This window comes from Halichoerus grypus, chromosome 3, assembly GCF_964656455.1.
Source record: "Halichoerus grypus chromosome 3, mHalGry1.hap1.1, whole genome shotgun sequence".
Classification (NCBI taxonomy): Eukaryota; Metazoa; Chordata; class Mammalia; order Carnivora; family Phocidae; genus Halichoerus; species Halichoerus grypus.
In genome coordinates this window covers 102,236,231-102,250,034 of record NC_135714.1, presented here as the reverse complement: position 1 = coordinate 102,250,034, position 13,804 = coordinate 102,236,231, and the positions used below count along the sequence as shown (strand labels likewise).

The 13,804-nt window shown below is 38.6% G+C and overlaps 1 protein-coding gene across 1 annotated transcript; it reads left to right on the top strand.

Annotated features, from left to right (window-relative positions):
* The first annotated feature begins 129 nt into the window (after positions 1–129).
* MAD2L1 (mitotic arrest deficient 2 like 1) lies at positions 130–7,441 on the top strand. Its single transcript, XM_036099224.2, has 5 exons — positions 130–334; positions 1,258–1,404; positions 4,187–4,307; positions 5,740–5,843; positions 6,551–7,441. Exons 1-5 carry the CDS (start codon positions 262–264, stop codon positions 6,721–6,723), a joined length of 618 nt encoding a protein of 205 aa, XP_035955117.1. The 5' UTR covers positions 130–261; the 3' UTR covers positions 6,724–7,441.
* The last annotated feature ends 6,363 nt before the right edge of the window (positions 7,442–13,804 follow it).

Here is a 13,804-nt window from a genome sequence, read left to right as displayed (position 1 = left end):
CCCTCCGGAGCTTGACGACCCAGAACTGGGCGAACACGCCTACCCCCTGCGCCTGCGCGACAGGCCAGCGCCGGAAAGCGCGGAGAGGACCAGCAGGCCCCGCCGCGTGGGGCGGGGCCTAGAGGCTCATCGCGCCTGCGCGGAGGCCCGACGGCGTGCTGCGTCGTTACTTTTGAAACGAGTGGCGGGGAACTGCTGTGGGAGTCTCTGCTGTCGCTCTCTGCCGGGTGGAAGCGCACTCCTTCGTCTGTAGGACTGGCCATGGCGCTGCAGCTCTCCCGGGAGCAAGGCATCACCCTGCGCGGGAGCGCCGAAATCGTGGCCGAGTTCTTCTGTAAGTCCTCCTCGCGCAGGCAGGCCGGAGGGCGGGGAGAACTGAGGCCAGGCCGCCGGGTAGGCCCGTGGCTCAGCCACGGAGGCGGGGGAAGCGGTAGTGGGTGGAGGGGAGGCCGAGAGGCCTAGAATTAAGCTCTCTCTGCCCCAGCCTCCTGCCCGGCGGGAGAATCTAGGAAGAAGGGGATGCAGACGCCGCCTCCGGACTCGTTGCTAATGGTGGAGCTTGAGGCCTGGGTGCTGCTGAGGCCTGCCGCGCGATGTAGCACCTCCACCTGCAGCGTTGCTCTAAACTACAGAGCCTACGCACTTTCCACCCGTCCCCCCCCCCCCCCAGCCTCCGCGACTTAAGACGGAGTAGGACCGGGGTGGGGGCCACGTATATTTTTAACAACCCCTCGGCCACTCTTTGACTCTGGTATTGGCGGTGATGGACTAAATTTAGGAAACGCCATTCTGGACCAGGACAGTTGTACCTTCTGATAGAATCTGGCAGGACTTGTGAGGAGAAAAGGGGGAAAAAGAGGGAAAGGTTTGCTGAGAGCATTGGAGAGAACAGTTAATCAGTTGCTAACTCAGATGCAAAAGACTATTTTGACACCCTCTAACCACATAATCTGAATTGGGACTTGGATTACAGTGAGTTGTAGTACTACTTTGACAGTACATTAATGCAGTTTGGCGTTTTTCTTTTTTTTTTGCCACAGAAATGCAGGTATCGTGTTCTCTCTTATTTAGAAGCAAGGTTTTAAGAATGTTTAATGCCACTTTTTACCTACTCTGCTTTCAGCAATACACCCACAAACACGTTAAGTCATTTATAGTTTTATACCATTAATGAAATGTAGCCACATCTAAATATGTTTTATTTTCCAGAGTTACAAAGTGATAATGAATTTTCTTTAACATTCCTTTTGTTTTCAGCATTTGGCATCAACAGCATTTTGTATCAGCGTGGCATATATCCATCTGAAACCTTTACTAGAGTGCAGAAATATGGACTCACCTTGCTTGTAACAACTGATCCTGAGCTCATAAAATACCTAAATAATGTGGTGGAACAGCTGAAAGGTATTTAATTGTTGCAAACCATTTTGAGTTTTGCAGGCCTTGTAGAACCCATATTTTCTGGCATCTTGGTGGTCATTTTTCAGCTCTGTACAAAAAGGTATAAAACACTACAACCTCAAATATAGTGATTCTTAATTGGAAGGAAGCAAATAATATATAAATTGAAAGAAAGTCCACCCTTCCCATACTGCAGTTTGAGTGGGTTGAATATTTTGATATTAGGAATCTGATATGGCTTCACAAAACTGTCTCCATCAACTTCCTTAGAAATGATTTTTGCAGTTCATGTAGCCAGATGGAACAAGTTGGAATTTTCCATACTTATGATGGTGTTCACTATTGGAGAAAAATCCACTGTATATTTTTAACATGATATATTTTCTGTAACTGCCTAGAGTTTAAAGCCATCATTACTTTAAGATAAAGGAAAATAAAATTGGATCCAACCTGGAAACTAAACTTAAAGAAAAGAACTACTAAGTAATAGAGCACCCAGTAGAGTTTTCTTATTTTTTATATATTTCCATTTGTCTTTTTTAAAATCCTGCCTTTAATCAGTAAGCCTTTTCTATCTGAACACTCACTGTTTTTCTTTAGCTCAAGAAATTACTGTATTGAATCAATACTTGTTCTCCATCTATTCCTTTTTTCCCCTCATATTTTTCTCTACTTAGGATTCTCACTTCTAATTTTTCTGTTGTAGGATGTTTCTCCCTAGCTCCCCATTCGATCTTCCAAAACTAGTTCCAAAAAACACTAGTCATCTTTTTTTATTAATTCATGAGTCATATATATTTCTTTGTATCAAGTAGCTTTATTTTTAAAATTAGATTAATTGGTTTTTTTTTTTAAATTATCTTCAGGGCTAAAAAGTAAGATTATTAGTAAGCAACTAATAATCTATGTCATCTTAATTTGATGGAGAAGCAAGCCCCACCTAAGCTACTGGTTTTTGGGTTGTCTCCTTTAAGACTACACTGAGGATATTTCACCTCGGATGTATGCAGACCTTCCTATTTAATTTCTCCCTTTTATTTTAGTTAAAATGGAGGAATTGCTCTTCTTAGAGGCAAATTGTTCAATCTGAATCCCCATTCCTCTAGCCTTAAGGATTTTATCCTAGTTCTTCTCTGGTATTTTTGATTTCTTTGTTTTGATCTCTCTTCAGTTTTAAAAGAAAAAAATTTCCACCCACCCCAAATCCTTAAGTTACTACCCAATTTCTTCCTTTTCAGAGCTAAATTGAGAAAAAGTTGATATATGTCAAGAAAAAGTTGATACATACGACAGCCCGTGTCCAGCAAGTGGCTATTTTTGTACTGCCTGCAAACTAAGAATGTTTTCAGATTTTTAAAGGGCTGTTTTTTAAAGACTATGCAACAGAGACCTAGGTGGCCCACAAACCCTAAATATTACAAAATTGTTTTGTCTCTTAAAAAAAAAAAAAAAACTACAGATTCCTGAGTATACTATCCTAATTTCCAAGATTAATTCAGGGCTTGTCCTGAGGCCCTCTTCTCACTATAATCTCTCTCTAGGATGATCTCTGACATGTACATAGCTTCACTAACAACCTTGGTGTAGTTGACTCACAAATGTACATCCAACCCAATTCTCCTAATTGTGCTCATATATTTAGTGGCTCCGTTGATATCTTCATCTGGCTATCCCAGTGATACTTGAAAACTAAACTTAAGGTGCTCCTGGCTGGCTCAGTCAATGGAGCATGCAACTCTTGATCTCGAGATTTTAAGTTCCAGCCCCACGTTGGGTGTGGAGATTACTTAAAAATAAAATCTTAAAACAAAACTTAAGCATCATCTCCCATTTGCATTCTTTTTCTCAGTGAATGGATCGGCCATCCAACTAGTGATATAAACTAGGAAGTTGGGAGCTATCTCAGTCTTTCTTCTTCCTTACTCATAAGTAATCAATAAATCCTAACAGTTTTAACCATGAAATCTCTTGAATCTATCTACTGATCCATCTCTACCAGCTTATCCTTCTCTAAGCCTTCATTACCTCTTGCTTGAATTGCTAATTAATTGGTGTCTCTAGATCCCCTCTTTACCTCTACTCTACTTTCCACATCACAGCCAGAAGGATAGTTCTGAAATACAAATTTAATTACATCACACCATACTTCAAATACAGTAATGACTTCTCTGGTTCTTGAAGTGTAACTTCTTTAATTTGGCCCATATGGCCTTGCATGGTCTGACCCCTATGTATCCTGCACAAACTGACCTTGTTCATTCTCCCCTTTCTTTACTGCAGTTGTATTACCCTTCTTTCAATCCTCTGGTCAGATGCTCTTCCCTTTTCAATATTTAAGACCTGTACCCTTTTCTGTATCATTTTGCATATTTTATGATATTTATTTGTAGAACTGAAGTCAAGTGAGAACTCCCTGAGTGAGTCCAATTTTCCTGTATTATGCTCTCATTGCGTCACATACTGCACCTTCATAGCGTTTATCACAATTATAATCTTATATTTATTGGTGCAGTGATTAGATTAATGGCCATCTCCTGCATCTTACTTGGATTAGGGTGTACTTCATGTTTTCTACTCTGTCTTCAGCACTCAGTACTATATCTGGTACAAATACTGAGAATTTGAAAACAGGAGCTAGGTTATTGTAGGGCAGGTTTTCTGTACAGGTTGGCAGAGTTCCAAAATACTAGCGGTAGGAATTTGCTGAGGATAGAAAGTGAGACCTGGGAAGAGAGTTGTTTTGTAATGCAGTGAAACAAAAAAGATTCCTTGTTATGTATTGCAGATTGGTTATACAAGTGTTCAGTTCAGAAACTGGTGGTTGTCATCTCAAATATTGAAAGTGGTGAGGTCCTTGAAAGGTGGCAATTTGATATTGAGTGTGACAAGACTGCAAAAGATGACAGGTAAGTATGAAGTAAATTGCTTCCATTTTTACAGATTTTTTTCCAAAACTGTTTTCTTTTACTAGATGAGTTCTATTTATATTGAACTAGTTTCATATAAGGTAGTTTGTTTCTAAGTATGTTAGATGTGATCTTTAATCTCCTGTGGAGAAGGATTGGGCTCACAAATTGTGCTCACGAAAGAATTTTGCCTATCCCGGACTTTTAACATAATTGCGCTTCGGCTAAATCCATAAATTTCAAACTTTAGTGTTTATGATGCTATATGTAAAGCTACCATGGTGTCCGTCCTAGGTGGGCCATTTCATGAATTGTAGAAAGGTACTTTTAACCATGAAGTATTATCCTAGACTTTCTCCCAGCTTACTGTGCAGCTCTACTGTATTTCATTTAATGCTACAAACTTCTTAGACACTCCCTTTTTTTTTTTCTAGGATTTTATTTATTTATTTAATAGAGCATGCGAGAGAGGGAACATAAACGGGGAGTGGGAGAGGGAGAAGCAGTCTTCCCGCCAAGCAGGGAGCCCGATGCGGGGCTCAATCCCAGGACCCGGGAATCATGACCTGAGCCAAAGGCAGTCGCTTAACTAACTGAGCCACCCAGGCGCCCCTCCTTAGACACTTACTAAACTGAAGTTTTTAGATTATCTGGATGGGAGATGCCCATCATTATATGCTAATTTCTAGCATTGTCCTAGGCATGCTTACCTGTAAACTCTGAACTATCTCTCATAATGAAATGGAGTTTGCTCCTGAAGCCTTTAGTCTGTTTTAGAAAATGTTTAATTATTAAATTAACGCCATACACGATTAACATCTTATTTGAGGCAATAGGAAATTAGACATTTAGGCATTACTAAAAATGCCAAAATGATTATACCGATTAAATATTTTAGATACTGCTTGTTATCTTTATTTTAAGACATGCTGAAGCTTTCCTGACTTGAAGTACTTGGCAGGTTTTCTAGTCATCTGTTATTTAATGACCTGATACTAAGAACAACCCTAAAAAATGATTGGAAGGATAAATGAAATAATAGAGATACATATTGTGCCTACTAAGTTTCTTAAGGACATATATTTATTTTCATTTAAAAAAAAAACTCCTGGGCGCCTGGGTGGCTCAGTTGGTTAAGCGACTGCCTTCAGCTCAGGTCATGATCCTGGAGTCCTGGGATCGAGTCCCGCATCGGGCTCCCCGCTCAGCGGGGAGTCGGCTTCTCCCTCTGACTCTCCCCCTCTCATGCTCTCTCTCAAATAAATAAATAAATCTTTAAAAAAAATAAATAAATAAATAAATAAATTAAAAAAAACTCCTTTTGAATGCATTACTTATTTGATTTTGGAAGCATTTAATCAGATAAATAATCTTACCTGTGTTTAAAATAACTTGTTAAAACTTAAAATGAATTAATTGGTTTCTTTGATAGTGCACCCAGAGAAAAGTCTCAGAAAGCTATCCAAGATGAAATCCGTTCAGTGATCAGACAGATCACAGCTACGGTGACATTTCTGCCGCTATTGGAAGTTTCTTGTAAGTATTATACAACTTCACACTGGCTTAAATTTGTTGTGGAAAAGACTAAGCTACTACTTTAAGAATTAACACGTTCATTAAGTTTTTTCTTAATTATAAATGTCATGTTATATGAATTAGAAAACTGTGATAAAGCTAAAGTAATGCTATTTGCATTTTATTTACAAGTGCTGAAAAGGAAAGAAATGAAAGTATTCTACAGTACTCTTGAATATTTTGATGTAATTTCTTTCATTATTTTTATTTTCTACACATTTCTATGTATATAATTAAGATTTATAGCTATAATTGTGTCTTTGTTTTCTTAGTTACTCCTTCATTCATCAGATATATCCTAAATACCTACTACATGCCAGATGCTGTTCTGGGCACTGGGATACAGCTGTCACAGAACCAAGGTGTTATCTTTTCTATGGCTTAGATTCATGCTGTCTCATGATTAATTTTATACTTTCTGCAAATATTTTTAGTGGTTTTCTCTTTAAAGAAAAAAAACTTGAGTTTTTCATAAAGTAAAAGGAGTACAGTATTTTCTGTACTAAAATTTCCATTGAGGAAAAGCAATTAGTTAATATAATTGATTAGAGATCAAGGTAAACTAGCTTTTCTGACACTATAGATGGTTCAAATGTGAAAGACACAGGAAGGGTGGTTGTACTTTTGAAAAAAATAATTGTACTTTAATGATCTTATCCCCAATTTAGGTTCATTTGATCTACTGATATATACAGACAAAGATTTGGTTGTACCTGAAAAATGGGAAGAGTCGGGACCACAGTTTATTACCAATTCTGAGGAAGTTCGTCTTCGTTCGTTTACTACTACAATCCACAAAGTAAATAGCATGGTGGCCTACAAAATTCCTGTCAATGACTGAGGATAAGATAAGGACAGTGATGTACTTAAAACTCTCAGATGTGGTTTTCCTGAAACCAAGTCAACTATAGTTGATACATTTTGTTTCATTGGTTAATTTTTAGATGGGGAAAACTTAACATTATACTTCTATTGAACTGTGCATAATTGTTACATTTTTTGGTACCTGTATGACTTTATACAGGGTTGGTATAAATTATCGCACATTGTTCAAAAGCGAACTAGCAGATTACGTCAGCATTGTTAATGTCAATTCCTTTAAAGGTGGTAACTGTAGATGGAAAACTTTTGCTATAAAGCTAAATGCCTTCTTAAACCTTTTGGCCAAGTACCTTGACTCGGAATATAGGCAGGGAGATATTTAAATATAAAATACAGCAAAAGAAAAAAATAAAAAATAAAAAAAAATAAAATAAAATACAGCAAAAGAAGTCCGAATATTCAGAGTCTTTGTTTAGATCCTGAAATTATCTAATGATAATCTGTAAGTAATGAAATACTGCTCCTGTTAGGTCCTTTTGCCATTTATTTCATTTGTATATTTTCCGTATTAAAAGCATTTCCAATTATTTGATTTTAATTTATATAACTTGAACTTACAAAGCTATGTATATTGCCACTGTTTAAATTCCTGTGATACAGAACACTTAAAAATTTTTTTTATGTTTTATAAAATCAAGCTTTAAATGATGTAATAAAGTTAAGTATGTATATTTTAATTTGTCTTAACATATTTTTATATTGGTGTGGTATTAACACAGTTAAATAGTAGGATGGATTCAGTATAGCAAATAATATCTTGTACCTATCAGGGCCTAAGAATACAAACTTGAATAAGTCTGGAGGTACTTTCAATTTAATGGACAAGCTTTGATTATACCCCTTTAATCTTGTAACTGTGGACTTAAAATAAGCATCATTCTTTGTATAAAATAATACATGTAATTTGGAATTAATTCATTTTAGCATATGTTGGGCTGTAGAACTTTTCTATACTCCTAGCCTTACTGCTAGCCTAGTTTTCCTTATTTTGCCAAGGTCAGTTGAAGGCAGACTTCTAAAAAGTCTCTTCTAATCTCTGTTCTAAATCTTATCTCATTTTGTAATAATTAAGTGCTTAGTATCAGACACTGTTCTAAGCTCTTTATATGTATTAACTCATTAATCTTCACTATAAAGTAAAAACACATAGCCTGTATCCATTCCTTCAAAAATTACAAAGTGAACACCTGTTAATGTGCCAAGTATTGGGATGAATGAAACAGGGTCCTGGCCTTTCTGAAGTTTGAGATATGAAGGAGAGGAAAATACATGGCAAGCTTCCAAGAAGTAACTACACAGGTTTATCACGTATGTATTTGTCTTTGTTATTTTACCTGAATAATCTGATCTGTTTGATCCTGTTGCCTACTTGTTAAGAATAAAGGGCAATTCTCTCACTACAAGACAAGTGTAGGTCCCCGTATTTGATGATGGGTGTAGTGAATGCTGTTACGAAAGCCCATTCCCTTGAGAGTTGAAGCTATCTAATTTTAGAGGTCCACCCACAACTCTTGCCTGAATAAGAAAAGTAGTTATGCAGAAATGGAAATGATTTTGAATTAGGTATGGTCAAGGGTCTGGTTTTCCAACATGAGATATAGTACAAAGTGGACACTAGTAAGATTAAAACATTTGAATTCTTGGCTGTACATAACCTTCATAACATGAAACATTAGGTTGAGAAAGAAAGCAGAAATGGAAGTTCAGTAAAAATATGGAGAGAGTTGAAAATTCTGGAACTACTTGTGGGACAAAAGTTTGAAATTCTTTTCAGAAAGCAGTAACTGCTTTAGGAAACACAATGCCTCTGCTAAATGGCTGGAAATAATGTGGTTCTTCCCCCACAAAAGCTCACTGGTAGCAACTTTCTTAATATATCATTGATAATACTTAAATTTCTGTCATTTGTGTTTTTATTTACCAAATTAAATGACCCTAATATTATCACTTCTAATTTGTGATTTCTAACATTGCTGATTCCCCCCCTTATAGATTATGTATCATTTAAGAAATACAAATACAAAGCTATGAGCTTTGTTGGTAAAGCTCAATTGGAAAAGCTTTGGCCTATGGCTCCAACTAAACTTGTCCTGCCTTCTTTCCTATATCTTGAAGCTCACCTTAGGAGGGAGATATTTAAACCAACAGGTTCAAGAATTGTGAATGACTGATGAGTACTGGGTGTTACATGTAAGTGATGAATCACTAAATTCTCCTGAAACTAATATTACAGTATATGTTAATTAGGTAGAATTTAAATAAAGATTTGGAAGGAAAAAAAAAAAAAAACGTGCATGACTTCCATACCATGTTAAACAGAGAAGCCAAGATTCCAAGAGAGTCTGATAGGCCTGGCCTGGACTCTGACTCGGTTTTGCTTACCATAGGTAGAGGAATGAAAACAACATGTTCTGATTGGGCCTGTCAAGGTCTGAAATAGAGCCCCAGAAGGGACTGAACCACACCCGGTCTTCAGGACTCTTCTCCCAGTGTCATCAATTGGACAGAGAAGTCAAGCCTTGATGGGAATTTTACACAGAGGTATAACGATCTCATGTTTTAGTTGGCTTTTGCTTCATAGCAAACAACCATAGAATAACCGTAAGCATTTTTTTTTCCTGTAAGTCTGTGGATTATCTGGGGTGCTTGTTTTATTCTCATGCAAATCTGCAGGTCACATGTTTCATTCTACCATTGAAGGGGCAATAGCTAGCCAGGACTTTTAAAGCTTAGCTTCCAAACTTTGACACTGACATTTTTGCCCACATTCCACTGATTTCGGCCAAGTCTTGTGGCTGAGCCAAACTTCAGTGGGGCAGGGAAGTATACTCCTCCCATGGAGTTGGGGAAAGGGGTACGTGAAAATGTGATGAAAGTGATATTATTATTAGGAAAGATCAGAATAGCTATAATGCTGCATTGTAACTCATATTTTCCACCAGATGTCACTAATGCTGCAATATTCAAATTAAGGTGAACTTTTGACTTTAAAGACTGCAATATTCAGCTTTTCTTATTGGAAATTAACAGTGGGATTTCTGGCTACAAAAATATAAAGACATCCAAGGAGGAAAATACAGCATCTGTAATTGGCTAAGCACTTCACATGAATTATTTAATTTAATTCTCATGCTTTAGTGCACAAGTAGAATTGCGGAATCAGCGGGCATGCAAACTGCACTACATTTTTTAGAGTTTAGATGGTCTCTTCTGTCCATGACCAAGGAAGCTCATCTGGCTCCTCAGCAAGCACATCAAAAGGAGTGTTTCTTCACCCGTTTCCTAATGGCTCTTCCTTTGACATCCTCTTAGCAAATGAGTGTCCATAACAAACTGGTTTTCATTTACTCCGCTTTACAAAACTCCACGTCTCTTTGGGTGCATTTGTATTTACACTTTCCTCAGATGACTTCCTGTAACTTATCCGTATTGTGCAAAGAATAAATCAAGTGTGCATTTGTGAGCAGTTGTGAAACACTTTACCCACCAGTCAAAAGAATTGTTCATTAAGTAACCTCCGTTACTCTTTAGGGAATTAATTTTTGGCTAAAGTTGTAAATAATAATTTCTTATTCTTTTTTTAATTAAATATGTGAAATTAGATTTTAAGTTATTTTGTTCAGTGTAACCGTGATAAAAATTTGTGTTGGAATAACTATGGAATAGAAATGCTGCTAAATTTCAAATTTTATGAGCTACATTTTCTAAGGACAGATCTTTAAAGATCTTTCCATTCTTCACAAACATGGCTTTGAAAGCCAGCAGTATTAACTGATGCTTATTAAAAAAAATCTAGTTGGGAAAGCTACTTAATCTTCATTAGAGTTGACAATGCTGTTCCAATCTGGCAAAAACACTGTAGCCTTAGCAACAAAACTATTAGAAAAGGCCTAGAGAGAAAAATGTCAAGAGTTGACCCTCTGATTACACAAGTCAGTTTATGTTACCATTTCAGCTATTTTTGTGCTCTTACTATTTGATCTATTTTTATACTAGAGAAATATAATTTCATTTATTTGTATAAAGTCCATTGTCATCTGCGTTTATCTGCACCATTTTGCTATGCAAGCTTGTTTGCACAAAGGAACACATCATATCAAAATCTTTATTGTTTTGGCATTTTATCTGTGCTAAAAAAGGCCTCTGAATATAAGCACGATCACTCAGGCTCCACTTCCATGCAAGGGAAAGATGTCAAACCTCTTTAAAAACTATCTAGATATGGACATGCCCAGTGGATACCTAGACATGGATATGCATTTCTTTGTGCATGGCAGTCTCACTGACTCACACGCATTTCCTTTAATCCTCACAACAACCCTAGGAGGGTTATTGTTGCCATTTTACACACGTAAAACCTGAGATTCAGGGAGGCTAGGTAATTTGCCCAACTTCAAACATCCAGAATCTGTCCCCAGGCCCGACCCCAAGGCCAATATTCTTTCTAGTATATCTCATTGCTTCTCAGAGACTAGGGGACAAAGGAGGGTGCCCCTGCTCCAGTGTGCACAGACTCAGCCAAAAAGACTAGACTGCTACATGACTCTAACCCCAAGTTGGGGAAGGAGAACTCAACAATATTTGAGTATCAAGTTTCATTAATTTTTTAAAAAACACTTTTTCATAATAAGCGATCATTAAATGTTTATATACACACAGTATTTTGCTGTATGATAGCCGCATGCATCTTCTTCCATCAACATTTTCTTCTCTCATTCTTTCACTTGTTTTTGTAACTACATGCTGTGTTGGAATTTGAACGAGTGAGAAATAGAGGAGACAGAAGGCGGTTGAGATGTATGTTATCATCCAAATCATGGGGTTCCCTAGCAAAGCTGGGTAGAGTGAGGCTTAGATCTCAAGCAGAAACAGAGTTTGCTACTACACCTCCAGAAATGAGCCGGGAATGGCCAGGCAACTGCAGGCATCCTCGCGCAAGCCCACTCCAACATGGGAGCAAGAAGCCCTGAGTCCTGAACGCCAAGGGCACAATAAGAAAGCACTTGACTCGAACTCCTATAAGTCTTAGGTCTTTTCTATGTTGCTTGGGATGGTGTGAGAGAGAAAGTGGAGAGAGGGGCCCAAAATCTCTGTCCAACACCACCTTCTGTCATCAGGATTGGAGTGGAGACCCGGAGAGTGGAGTAGCGTGCATCCCTCTCGTTGAATATTTGCCAGCTTTTTAAGCTTTTTAGTGTATTACACTGTGTGTTCCACAGGCGTCATGTGAGTTGCTTTAGGTAGCATGCTCACGGGCATTTTTAAAAAAAATTTAGTAACTATGTATGTATTTTAATCTGTATTCAGAAAAACGTATAACACGTTTTAACCCATTACCATGAGCGAAGATTCTAAATTCCACTCTGAATATTTAAAGAAAAACATATCAGTATTTTGTATGGATGATGCAAATGTAGACAAGGCAAGAAGGCTGCGCACACATGATCGAAGGCTGAGAAACAATGTCGTAGCCCATTGTGCTCCAGCCTCAGAAGGGAGCCAGGGCAGCAGTCCCCTTAGCGGAGCCGCGCCTGCTCACGCTACTGCTGCGCTCACACACTCCTGAACTCGGCTTCTCCCCACAGAGTCCTTCTGGAACTGCTGAAGGGCATCTTGCTTTCTGCCCACAAAAGGCTCCGGCCCCATGAGTCAGGTAGAACTCCATGCAGCACCCTAAGCTGAAAGTTCACTCTCCGTTCCATTTCTTATCACTAATTATGTCCAGTCATGTTGTCCAAAGTGGCTCACCGGACTTTTATGAAATGAACACAGAGACTGTATCCACATGAAAATGTCCCAAATTTGAACAATAGGAAACTCTTTGTTTATGACTCCACTTCCCCCCAAACTAAATCCCCTCACAAAAGCCCATAGAAATTAAAGTCCAAATGCCTTCATTCTCAATCGTATACAGTTGGCTCAGTGTCAGCCAGAGGCTTTTACTCAGAGCCTGGGTTCCGGTAGCTGTAGCGGTGTCCTGGGATTTCACAGGAATGGGCGTAGCTTCTTCAGCCTCTTCAAAGTTGGTCCGAACCTCTAATTAGTTCTAGTCTCCAAGGGGTCAGCAGTCACAAAAGAAACTGCATCTCCCCTATAGAAGTTGTCACAAACAAAACTGTGGTCCCCCAATTAAGTGAATAGGTAATGGCGTGGCAGGTAACTTAGTGCTCCCTCTATTGGAGACAGCGAGGACCTGGGAACTGTTGGGTTTCAGTCCCACGGCAAGCCAGCCCCCGGCACCCGCCTTGAGTCCACAGCCTGTGAGTCTGTATTCACTGAGCACACAGCGCCCAGCAACCGTTGTGCTTCCACATGTTTAATATGTGTGTGTATTTCTTTGTGTTTGTTGTTGTTACTGTTTTGTTTTGGTGACTCGTGTGTAGTTATCTCCCATATATATTGCCTACTTTCTCTCAGGGAGTGACCTTTTTTTTTTTCTTTCTATTAACATATAATGTATTATTTGTTTCAGAGGTACAGGTCTGTGATTCATCAGTCTTACACAATTCACAGCGCTCACCATAGCACATACCCTCCCCAGTGTCTATCATCCAACCACCCCATCCCTTCTACCCCCCACCACTCCAGCAACCCTCAGTTTATTTCCTGAGATTGAGAGTCTCTTATGGTTTGTCTCCCTCTGGTTTCATCTTGTTTCATTTTTCTCTCCCTTCCCCTATGATCCTCCGTCTTGTTTCTCAAATTTAGAGAGTGACCTTTGAGACATTGCCTTCTTCGAAAATTTAGATATTTTGGTTTCATTTCCTTGTGTCTCGTGTCCCATGCTTTTGGCACTTTGGTGCAAGATTGTGGTCTAGAGCAAACGTATACTCCCAAACTCCTCCGAGTGTGTTCTCTCCAGAACAGTGGAGTGAAACACATTCTCCTCTGTCAGTGCATGAGGAAAGGGGTAATGAACGTCACCCTGCTCCCTTAGCACTATGTTTAACTTACTAATATACCACATCTTATCTGTTCTGATAGTAGTAATTGTCATCACTCTTCCATAGACTTTTCATTCCTACCTAGGCAGGTTGAGT

Excerpts from the sequence above, each read along its gene's own strand:
- MAD2L1 (XM_036099224.2), top strand. The coding sequence starts at position 262 with ATGGCGCTGCAGCTCTCCCGGGAGCAAGGCATCACCCTGCGCGGGAGC. Across the intron at positions 4,308-5,739 it reads AAGACTGCAAAAGATGACAG|TGCACCCAGAGAAAAGTCTC; the intron begins GTAAGTATGAAG and ends TTTCTTTGATAG. Across the intron at positions 5,844-6,550 it reads GCCGCTATTGGAAGTTTCTT|GTTCATTTGATCTACTGATA; the intron begins GTAAGTATTATA and ends TCCCCAATTTAG.